Genomic DNA, 11,951 nt, shown 5'->3' on the forward strand with positions numbered 1-11,951 from the left:
GATACGTTACAAATTACAATTCGTATGATATGTTACAATACAATTTGTTGTTGCTAATGTTGGCTAGGCTAGGGGTTAATGTTAGAGTTAGGTTAAAGTTGACTCAGAGGTTTCCTTAAATTAATCTTGTCTTATGTAACCATACCAAGCGTTACATATCAGGCATTATCATTTGAATGTCTCCGATGTACTTTTGCTGTATTTACGTCTAGTCTATGAGACCAGGCTGGAAAGAGAGCTTGTCTGAGTTGAAGGAAAAGCCGTAAAGTAGCAGGAATCTTTTTGAGTCGAAGAGAACATTTCTATTCCTGTTGTTTTCTGCTGTAGCTCAGTGGCATGGCCCATCGTCTGTTTGAAGGTAAGGAGCATGCAACCTCCTACTGGAAGTACAGGGTCTCTCCCTCAGCTCAGCTCATTGAAGAAGTCATGTCCTTCCTAAAGAAAAAGGTAGGAGTGACATACATGTTTCACAGAATAAAAAATACTATTTGTCTGTTCTTATTTTAACATCATACATCATGCAATATGTACAGTATGAGTTCAAATCATATAGTTACAGTCTGTGGATGTAAAATATCTTCAATAACAAATAGTAGTACAGAATTAAATTACAGAATTATATTGCTGCATGTTTTATTCCTGCTTTTCAATGTTTTACTAATAAACTGGACAATCTCTTGCCTTAAAAAATATTCATATATACTAATGATGTCTCATACCTATGTGTGATGAGCATGTGTCTTGTCCTGACAGAGGGGCGTGCAGCCCTGTGACCTGGCAGTAGACGTAGGCTGTGGGTCGGGTCAAGGGACCGTGCTCCTGGCCCCTCACTTCTCCTCAGTGGTGGGGACCGACATCAGCCCTGCCCAGTTGGAGGTGGCCCAGGAGCACACAACCGCCCCTAACATCTCCTACAGGTCAGAGCCCCAGAGAGGTGTAGGTCTTCAGGAGGAGGATAGGGTTGTATTTCGTTGTGGTGACACTGACACTGATTCAAACCCTCTGATTCAAGCACATTACAGTCACAGGATGAGTTTTGGTATAAGTAGTACTTATAGGGTAGTGTAGAGGGTAGATTTTACATACAGATTTATTTATTTATGGGGCATTTCTCTGAGACCTAACAAGAGTCCTGGTATAATGCAGATAATAAGCTGAGTGGTTCGAGCCATGAATGCTGATTGGCTGACAGCCGTGGTATATCAGACCATATACCACTGGTATGACAAAAAACACGGCTCTAATTGCGTTGGTAACCAGTTTATAATAGCATTAAGGCACCTTGGGGTTTTGTGGCATATGGCCAATATACCACAATAAGCGCTGTATCCAGGCACTCTGCGCTGTGTCGTGCTTAAGAACAGTCCTTAGCCGTGGTATTTTGGGCACATACCACACCCCCTTGTGCCTTACTGCTTAACTAAACCAGTGTGATGGGAGAAGGAACGATAGGGTTAGAGTCCTTTGTTGAAGGGGACATGGTGAAATTAGGCCATGGGCCAAGACAGACAATGGGACCCTTGTCTGCTCAAACTCATGCATTTCTCCCTCTAGTGAGCAAACAAAGAAGCTACAGCTACTAATACCGTTCTGGAACACATCTACATGTACAGTAGATGTTCCCGGTTAGGACTGAATGAAGGGAGTCATATCCAAGAAACCAAACCAAAACACAACATTGTGTGTGAATTCTAGTCTGGTTCCAGATTTGTTAGTGCTTTTTGTCAACTCCTATTGTGACAATAATCTTAGAGTTGGCAAAACAGCACTAACTGATCTGGTACCATTCTGTTGGATATCTTTAAATTACAACATGACCTTGTGTTTGTATGTATGTATCCCTGTGTTAGTATGTCTCACATCTCTGTGTCTCTGTTTAGACAGTGCCAGGCTGAGGAGCTGCCGTTTGCAGACAGCTCAGTGGACCTGGTGACGGCCATGTCTGCCTTCCACTGGTTTTGACGGTCCGCGGTTCCTCCAGGAAGCCCACAGGATCCTGAAGGCTAAAGGTTGCCTGGCCCTACTCAACTACACCATGGATATGGAGCTTGACTATGGAGACTGCTCCCACACACTCAACACAGTCTGCAAAGAGGTCTGGAAACTTTATAAAATAGAATACACGTGTATTATACAAACACATAATGATAAGTCGATCAAGGACATGTTTGTTTTTTCAACATTTGTATTTATTTTATTTTATTCTCTCTCATCAGTTTTATGCTGCACTCCTGCCCTATCGTAACCCCTGCCTGGGCCCTTGCTCTGTTGCTCTTTACAAACAGTGCTACGATTCCATCCCCTACACAGACAAAGAGTGGTGAGGCCTGAGCTCGGATACATCCCACTGCCCTCGTTGCTATTACCTATGTACTTACAAGAAGTGTTTGATTTGATGTACAAGACGGGTTGGGTATACTCTCTAAGGTAATGTTAATGTTGTGTTGTTAGGCAGGAGTGTATGTGGGTGAAGAAGTCCATGACTCTGTCCAACTACATGGGTATGATAGAGTCCTTTTCAGCTACCAGGCTCTACTAAAGAAAGACCCAAAGGAAGCCAGCAGACTGTCAACTGACATCACCCACAGGTTGGTCCCTGACACAATCCCTAGTTGATGCTGGTCAAAAAAACGTAAAGGTAACGTTCATGTTACATCTCACATCCATCTCTCCCCCTCTCTCGTTCCCTCTCTCTCTGCAGACTGTTGGCTGTGATGGGGGTGACCTCCCCAGAGACTGAGCTTGTGGTTGGAGTAAGGTATTTCTACCTGCTAGCCTGCAGGTCAGATGACTAGCTACCGATGGCTGACTGAGACTACATTGTGTTTCCTTTGACACTGAACACTCTAAGATGTGCTACTACTTATCTGTCTTGATTGTGTTATTGACTGTACGCTTCTCAACTGTGTTGTTTGATTTTGTCACACTGCTTTGCTTTATCTGGTTGCAGTTGTAAATAAGAACTTGTTCTCAACTGGACTTCCTGGTTAAATAAAGGTGAAATCAAATTGATGCATGGTGAACATGAGAAATTATAGAATAAGTGATTACATTTGTATTATAACTTTCCAGAGATTGGCATCTCATTTGTTATATTTGTCACTCTGGCTACAGTTTTGTTTACTTTACAAGCACACGAACCTAGCCCAGTGGTATGAGTGATACCAGATTTGTGTGTGTGTGTGTGTGCAGAGTAGAGATTCCAAGCAGGGGATCTCTTCATGGATAAAAGTACTGGTACCTGGCACAGCACTCTCAGTATCCAGTTTTCCTGCTTCTATAGATTACTTTTCAGAATATCTGTGTGTGGGTGTTTCTAAGTCCTAAACTCCAAGTGAGAACAATTCATTTCCCTGGCTGATATGGTTCTCCTTAGAAATGCTACAAGAGTAAATGAATAGATGACATTCACTGCTATAAAGCTGTCTCCAATACAATCATATCATTTACACAGACCTACTTCAGACCTTTGTGTGAACAGGCATTCCATTGTCTGTTTTGTCAACGACAACGATGCCTTCCAATGGCTTGTGCTAACCAGATGATCCCAATCATTTAGGTAGCCTAGTAAACCAAGACCCCTCTGGTATGATATTCTTGATTTATTTAACCTTTATTTAACTAGTTATATTACGAACTGTCTGGGACTTGTTGTTGTTTCCCTGTTTACTATTCAAAGATTTTTTACTTATTAAGTCAAAGACAAAATTACCTGCAAATATATTAGCATAACTAGGCTACACAGAACCATGGCGGACGCATTAAAGCGTGTCCCAGTCCAACATACCTAGCCCTCGTCGTCTTCCACCGGATCGAGTACTCACCTGTGAGAAAATGTAATAGCTCAACTCTTTAAAAAAAGAAAGAAATTAAAAACAGGAACGATTTTCTGTTAAAAAAATCCAAATGACATCAGTTTGACAGGTTGTCAGGAAATAGAAAGCTGTGAAAATGACAGAACATGTTTCTGATTAGATTTCAGTTCGGCTTCAACGCATATTATATGTGGTTGAAATACTATCAGCTTTTATGATGCTAATTAAGATAGCATCTCTAAAGACGGTATTTAACTGCCCATTCAAATCTTCTCAATATGCTAAAAGAAATAAATCATTTTTCTACAAGAAAATAATGAAAGAAAAACTCAATGTAGCCTATAAATTGTACAAGAATTATAGGGCACTGGGGTTAACTAGTCCCCCCCCCAAGAACATTTTTTTAAATTTTATTTCACCTTTATTTAACCAGGTAGGCTATTTGAGAACAAGTTCTCATTTACAACTGCGACCTGGCCAAGATAAAAACATAGCAGTGTGAACAGACAACACAGAGTTACACATGGAGTAAACAATTAACAAGTCAATAACACAGTAGAAAAAAAAGGGGAGTCTATATACAATGTGTGCAAAAGGCATGAGGAGGTAGGCGGAATAATTACAATATTGCAGATTAACACTGGATTGATAAATGATCATGTACAGGTAGAGATATTGGTGTGCAAAAGAGCAGAAAAGTAAATAAATAAAAACTGTGGGGATGAGGTAGGTGAAAATGGGTGGGCTATTTACCAATAGATTATGTACAGCTGCAGCGATCGGTTAGCTGCTCAGATAGCTGATGTTTGAAGTTGGTGAGGGAGATAAAGGTCTCCAACTTCAGCGATTTTTGCAATTCGTTCCAGTCACAGGCAGCAGAGTACTGGAACGAAAGGCGGACGAATGAGGTGTTGGCTTTAGGGATGATCAGTGAGATACACCTGCTGGAGCGCGTGCTACGGATGGGTGTTGCCATCGTGACCAGTGAACTGAGATAAGGCGGAGCTTTATCTAGCATGGCCTTGTAGACGACCTGGAGCCAGTGGGTCTTGCGACAAATATGTAGCGAGGGCCAGCCGACTAGAGCATACAAGTCGCAGTGGTGGGTAGTATAAGGTGCTTTAGTGACAAAGCGGATGGCACTGTGATAAACTGCATCCAGTTTGCTGAGAAGAGTGTTGGAAGCAATTTTGTAGATGACATCGCCGAAGTCGAGGATCGGTAGGATAGTCGGTTTTACTAGGGTAAGCTTGGCAGCGTGAGTGAAGGAGGCTTTGTTATGGAATGGAAAGCCGACTCTTGATTTGATTTTCGATTGGAGATGTTTGATATGGGTCTGGAAGGAGAGTTTGCAGTCTAGCCAGACACCTAGGTACTTATAGGTGTCCACATATTCAAGGTGGAACCATCCAGTGTGGTGATGCTAGTCGGGCATGCGGGTGCAGGCAGCGATCGGTTGAAAAGCATGCATTTGGTTTTAATAGCGTTTAAGAGCAGTTGGAGGCCACGGAAGGAGTGTTGTATGGCATTGAAGCTCGTTTGGAGGTTAGATAGCACAGTGTCCAATGACGCGCCGAAAGTATATAGAATGGTGTCATCTGCGTAGAGGTGGATCAGGGAATCGCCCGCAGCAAGAGCAACATCATTGATATATACAGAAAAAGAGTCGGCCCGAGAATTGAACCCTGTGGCACCCCATAGAGACTGCCAGAGGACCGGACAGCATGCCCTCCGATTTGACACACTGAACTCTGTCTGCAAAGTAGTTGGTGAACCAGGCAAGGCAGTCATCCAAAAAACCGAGGCTACTGAGTCTGCCGATAAGAATATGGTGATTGACAGAGTCGAAAGCCTTGGCAAGGTCAATGAAGATGGCTGCACAGTACTGTCTTTTATCAATGGCGGTTATGATGTCGTTTAGTACCTTGAGTGTGGCTGAGGTGCACCCGTGACCGGCTCGGAAACCAGATTGCATAGCGGAGAAGGTACGGTGGGATTCGAGATGGTCAGTGACCTGTTTGTTGACTTGGCTTTCGAAGACCTTAGATAGGCAAGGCAGAATGGATATAGGTCTGTAACAGTTTGGGTCCAGGGTGTCTCCCCATTTGAAGGGGGATGACTGCGGCAGCTTTCCAATCCTTGGGGATCTCAGGCGATATGAAAGAGAGGTTGAACAGGCTGGTAATAGGGGTTGCGACAATGGCGGCGGATAGTTTCAGAAATAGAGGGTCCAGATTGTCAAGCCCAGCTGATTTATACGGGTCCAGGTTTTGCAGCTCTTTCAGAACATCTGCTATCTGGATTTGGGTAAAGGAGAACCTGGAGAGGCTTGGGCGAGGAGCTGCGGGGCCGGAGCTGTTGGCCGAGGTTGGAGTAGCCAGGCGGCAGGCATGGCCAGCCGTTGAGAAATGCTTGTTGAAGTTTTCAATAATCATGGATTTGTCGGTGGTGACCGTGTTCCCTAGCCTCAGTGCAGTGGGCAGCTGGGAGGAGGTGCTCTTGTTCTCCATGGACTTCACAGTGTCCCAGAACTTTTTGGAGTTGGAGCTACAGGATGCAAACTTCTGCCTGAAGAAGCTGGCCTTAGCTTTCCTGACTGACTGCGTGTATTGGTTCCTGACTTCCCTGAACAGTTGCATATCGCGGGACTGTTCGATGCTATTGCAGTCCGCCACAGGATATTTTGTGCTGGTCGAGGGCAGTCAGGTCTGGAGTGAACCAAGGGCTGTATCTGTTCTTAGTTCTGCATTTTTGAACGGAGCATGCTTATCTAAAATGGTGAGGAAGTTACTCTTAAAGAATGACCAGGCATCCTCAACTCTCGGACCTGCCTGGTGTGTTCCTTGTTCTTCATGATGCTCCCTGCGCTTTTAAAAGACCTCTGAGACTATCACAGTGCAGGTGAATTTATACGGAGACTTGATTACACACAGGTGGATTGTATTTATCATCATTAGTCATTTAGGTCAACATTGGATCATTCAGAGATCTTCACTGAACTTCTGGAGAGTTTGCTGCACTGAAAGTAAAGGGGCTGAATAATTTTGCACGCCCAATTTTTCAGTTTTTGATTTGTTAAAAACGTTTGAAATATCCAATAAATGTCGTTCCACTTCATGATTGTGTCCCACTTGTTGTTGATTCTACACAAAAAAATACAGTTTTATATCTTTATGTTTGAAGCCTGAAATGTGGCAAAGGTCGCAAAGTTCAAGGAGGCCGAATACTTTCACAAGGCACTGTACATGCTTGCCCTAACACCTATTGTTTTCCCTGAAACTGAGCCTGTGAAGTAAGGGAATTTCTGGAGGTGAGTGTGCAATATGTTTTTTTGTGTGTGTGATCACACGCCAGTGAGAAGGAGCAACCTGGTTTAAGAGCATTTCGTATTATTCTGTACGTAAATCTTGAGACACTCCATTTAGGGGAAAGGGGGATACCTAGTCAGTTGACAACTGAATGCATTCAACTGAAATGTGTCTTCTGCATTTAACCCAACCCCTCTGAATCAGAGGTGTGGGGTGCTGGTATGATATGTTATGTTTCGTATAGTCTGTAGTAATTTGTGGATGTCCATCATCATTTTCATATGATACGTTACAAATTACAATTTGTATGATATGTTACAAATTACAATTTGTATGATATGCTACAAATTACAATTTGTTGTTGCTAATGTTGGCTAGGCTAGGGGTTAATGTTAGGAGTTAGGTTAAAAGGATAGCTCAGAGGGTTTCCCTTAAGTAATCTTGTCTTATGTAACCATACCAAACGTTACATATCAATTATCATTTGAATGTCTCCGATGTACTTTTTACTGTGTTACGTCTAGTCTATGAGACCAGGCTGGAAAGAGAGCTTGTCTGAGTTGAAGGAAAAGCCGTAAAGTAGCAGGAATCTTTCTGAGTCGAAGAGAACATTTCAATTCCTGTTGTTTTCTGCTGTAGCTCAGTGGCATGGCCCATCGTCTGTTTGAAGGTAAGGAGCATGCAACCTCCTACTGGAAGTACAGGGTCTCTCCCTCAGCTCAGCTCATTGAAGAAGTCATGTCCTTCCTAAAGAAAAAGGTAGGAGTGACATACATGTTTCACAGAATAAAAAATACTATTTGTTTGTTCTTATTTTAACATCATACATCATGCAATATGTACAGTATGAGTTCAAATCATATAGTTACAGTCTGTGGATGTAAAATATCTTCAATAACAAATAGTAGTGCAGAATTAAATTACAGAATTATATTGCTGCATGTTTTATTCCTGCTTTTCAATGTTTTACTAATAAACTGGACAATCTCTTGCCTTAAAAATATTCATATATACTAATGATGTCTCATACCTATGTGTGATGAGCATGTGTCTTGTCCTGACAGAGGGCGTGCAGCCCTGTGACCTGGCAGTAGACGTGGGCTGTGGGTCGGGTCAAGGGACCGTGCTCCTGGCCCCTCACTTCTCCTCAGTGGTGGGGACCGACATCAGCCCTGCCCAGTTGGAGGTGGCCCAGGAGCACACAACCGCCCCTAACATCTCCTACAGGTCAGAGCCCCAGAGAGGTGTAGGTCTTCAGGAGGAGGATAGGGTTGTATTTCGTTGTGGTGACACTGACACTGATTCAAACCCTCTGATTCAAGCACATTACAGTCACAGGATGAGTTTTGGTATAAGTAGTACTTATAGGGTAGTGTAGAGGGTAGATTTTACATACAGATTTATTTATTTCTGGGGCATTTCTCTGAGACCTAACAAGAGTCCTGGTATAATGCAGATAATAAGCTGAGTGGTTCGAGCCATGAATGCTGATTGGCTGACAGCCGTGGTATATCAGACCATACACCACTGGTATGACAAAACACGGCTCTAATTGCGTTGGTAACCAGTTTATAATAGCATTAAGGCACCTTGGGGGTTTTGTGGCATATGGCCAATATACCACAGCTAAGCGCTGTATCCAGGCACTCTGCGCTGTGTCGTGCTTAAGAACAGTCCTTAGCCGTGGTATTTTGGGCACATACCACACCCCCTTGTGCCTTACTGCTTAACTAAACCAGTGTGATGGGAGAAGGAACGATAGGGTTAGAGTCCTTTGTTGAAGGGGACACAGTGAAATTAGGCCATGGGCCAAGACAGACAATGGGACCCTTGTCTGCTCAAACTCATGCATTTCTCCCTCTAGTGAGCAAACAAAGAAGCTACAGCTACTAATACCGTTCTGGAACACATCTACATGTACAGTAGATGTTCCCGGTTAGGACTGAATGAAGGGAGTCATATCCAGAAACCAAACCAAAACACAACATTGTGTGTGAATTCTAGTCTGGTTCCAGATTTGTTAGTGCTTTTTTGTCAACTCCTATTGTGACAATAATCTTAGGAGTTGGCAAAACAGCACTAACTGATCTGGTACCATTCTGTTGGATATCTTTAAATTACAACATGACCTTGTGTTTGTATGTATGTATCCCTGTGTTAGTATGTCTCACATCTCTGTGTCTCTGTTTAGACAGTGCCAGGCTGAGGAGCTGCCGTTTGCAGACAGCTCAGTGGACCTGGTGACGGCCATGTCTGCCTTCCACTGGTTTGACCGGCCGCGGTTCCTCCAGGAAGCCCACAGGATCCTGAAGGCTAAAGGTTGCCTGGCCCTACTCAACTACACCATGGATATGGAGCTTGACTATGGAGACTGCTCCCACACACTCAACACAGTCTGCAAAGAGGTCTGGAAACTTTATAAAATAGAATACACGTGTATTATACAAACACATAATGATAAGTCGATCAAGGACATGTTTGTTTTTTCAACATTTGTATTTATTTTATTTTATTCTCTCTCATCAGTTTTATGCTGCACTCCTGCCCTATCGTAACCCCTGCCTGGGCCCTTGCTCTGTTGCTCTTTACAAACAGTGCTACGATTCCATCCCCTACACAGACAAAGAGTGGTGAGGCCTGAGCTCGGATACATCCACTGCCCTCGTTGCTATTACCTATGTACTTACAAGAAGTGTTTGATTTGATGTACAAGACGGGTTGGGTATACTCTAAGGTAATGTTAATGTTGTGTTGTTAGGCAGGAGTGTATGTGGGTGAAGAAGTCCATGACTCTGTCCAACTACATGGGTATGATAGAGTCCTTTTCCAGCTACCAGGCTCTACTAAAGAAAGACCCAAAGGAAGCCAGCAGACTGTCAACTGACATCACCCACAGGTTGGTCCCTGACACAATCCCTAGTTGATGCTGGTCAAAAAAACGTAAAGGTAACGTTTCATGTTACATCTCACATCCATCTCTCCCCCTCTCTCGTTCCCTCTCTCCTCTGCAGACTGTTGGCTGTGATGGGGGTGACCTCCCCAGAGACTGAGCTTGTGGTTGGAGTAAGGTATTTCTACCTGCTAGCCTGCAGGTCAGATGACTAGCTACCGATGGCTGACTGAGACTACATTGTGTTCCCTTTGACACTGAACACTCTAAGATGTGCTACTACTTATCTGTCTTGATTGTGTTATTGACTGTACGCTTCTCAACTGTGTTGTTTGATTTTGTCACACTGCTTTGCTTTATCTGGTTGCAGTTGTAAATAAGAACTTGTTCTCAACTGGACTTCCTGGTTAAATAAAGGTGAAATCAAATTGATGCATGGTGAACATGAGAAATTATAGAATAAGTGATTACATTTGTATTATAACTTTCCAGAGATTGGCATCTCATTTGTTATATTTGTCACTCTGGCTACAGTTTTGTTTACTTTACAAGCACACGAACCTAGCCCAGTGGTATGAGTGATACCAGATTTGTGTGTGTGTGTGTGTGCAGAGTAGAGGATTCCAAGCAGAGGGATCTCTTCATGGATAAAAGTACTGGTACCTGGCACAGCACTCTCAGTATCCAGTTTTCCTGCTTCTATAGATTACTTTTCAGAATATCTGTGTGTGGGTGTTTCTAAGTCCTAAACTCCAAGTGAGAACAATTCATTTCCCTGGCTGATATGGTTCTCCTTAGAAATGCTACAAGAGTAAATGAATAGATGACATTCACTGCTATAAAGCTGTCTCCAATACAATCATATCATTTACACAGACCTACTTCAGACCTTCGTGTGAACAGGCATTCCATTGTCTGTTTTGTCAACGACAACGATGCCTTCCAATGGCTTGTGCTAACCAGATGATCCCAATCATTTAGGTAGCCTAGTAAACCAAGACCCCTCTGGTATGATATTCTTGATTTATTTAACCTTTATTTAACTAGTTATATTACGAACTGTCTGGGACTTGTTGTTGTTTCCCTGTTTACTATTCAAAGATATTTTACTTATTAAGTCAAAGACAAAATTACCTGCAAATATATTAGCATAACTAGGCTACACAGAACCATGGCGGACGCATTAAAGCGTGTCCCAGTCCAACATACCTAGCCCTCGTCGTCTTCCACCGGATCGAGTACTCACCTGTGAGAAAATGTAATAGCTCAACTCTTTAAAAAAAAAAAAAATTAAAAACAGGAACGATTTTCTGTTAAAAAATCCAAATGACATCAGTTTGACAGGTTGTCAGGAAATAGAAAGCTGTGAAAATGACAGAACATGTTTCTGATTAGATTTCAGTTCGGCTTCAACGCATATTATATGTGGTTGAAATACTATCAGCTTTTATGATGCTAATTAAGATAGCATCTCTAAAGACGGTATTTAACTGCCCATTCAAATCTTCTCAATATGCTAAAAGAAATAAATCATTTTTCTACAAGAAAATAATGAAAGAAAAACTCAATGTAGCCTATAAATTGTACAAGAATTATAGGGCACTGGGGTTAACTAGTCACCCCCCCCCCCCAAGAACATTTTTTATTTTTTTATTTCACCTTTATTTAACCAGGTAGGCTAGTTGAGAACAAGTTCTCATTTACAACTGCGACCTGGCCAAGATAAAGCATAGCAGTGTGAACAGACAACACAGAGTTACACATGGAGTAAACAATTAACAAGTCAATAACACAGTAGAAAAAAAAGGGGAGTCTATATACAATGTGTGCAAAAGGCATGAGGAGGTAGGCGAATAATTACAATATTGCAGATTAACACTGGATTGATAAATGATCATGTACAGCTAGAGATATTGGTGTGCAAAAGAGCAGAAAAGT

The 11,951-nt window shown here is 42.5% G+C and overlaps 1 protein-coding gene and 1 pseudogene across 1 annotated transcript; both read left to right on the forward strand.

Annotated features, from left to right (window-relative positions):
- Positions 1-2,812, forward strand: part of LOC135546999 (putative methyltransferase DDB_G0268948) — a 3,710-nt pseudogene extending 898 nt beyond the window's left edge.
- Positions 2,813-7,674: 4,862 nt separating this feature from the next.
- LOC135547000 (putative methyltransferase DDB_G0268948) lies at positions 7,675-11,638 on the forward strand. Its single transcript, XM_064975561.1, has 6 exons — positions 7,675-7,882; positions 8,190-8,350; positions 9,315-9,528; positions 9,650-9,753; positions 9,882-10,019; positions 10,135-11,638. Exons 1-6 carry the CDS (start codon positions 7,772-7,774, stop codon positions 10,226-10,228), a joined length of 822 nt encoding a protein of 273 aa, XP_064831633.1. The 5' UTR covers positions 7,675-7,771; the 3' UTR covers positions 10,229-11,638.
- The last annotated feature ends 313 nt before the right edge of the window (positions 11,639-11,951 follow it).

The sequence above is a fragment of the Oncorhynchus masou genome, chromosome 10 (assembly GCF_036934945.1).
Source record: "Oncorhynchus masou masou isolate Uvic2021 chromosome 10, UVic_Omas_1.1, whole genome shotgun sequence".
Taxonomy (NCBI): Eukaryota; Metazoa; Chordata; class Actinopteri; order Salmoniformes; family Salmonidae; genus Oncorhynchus; species Oncorhynchus masou.

Excerpts from the sequence above, each read along its gene's own strand:
- LOC135547000 (XM_064975561.1), top strand. The coding sequence starts at position 7,772 with ATGGCCCATCGTCTGTTTGAAGGTAAGGAGCATGCAACCTCCTACTGG. Across the intron at positions 7,883-8,189 it reads TGTCCTTCCTAAAGAAAAAG|GGCGTGCAGCCCTGTGACCT; the intron begins GTAGGAGTGACA and ends GTCCTGACAGAG. Across the intron at positions 10,020-10,134 it reads TCAACTGACATCACCCACAG|ACTGTTGGCTGTGATGGGGG; the intron begins GTTGGTCCCTGA and ends TCTCCTCTGCAG.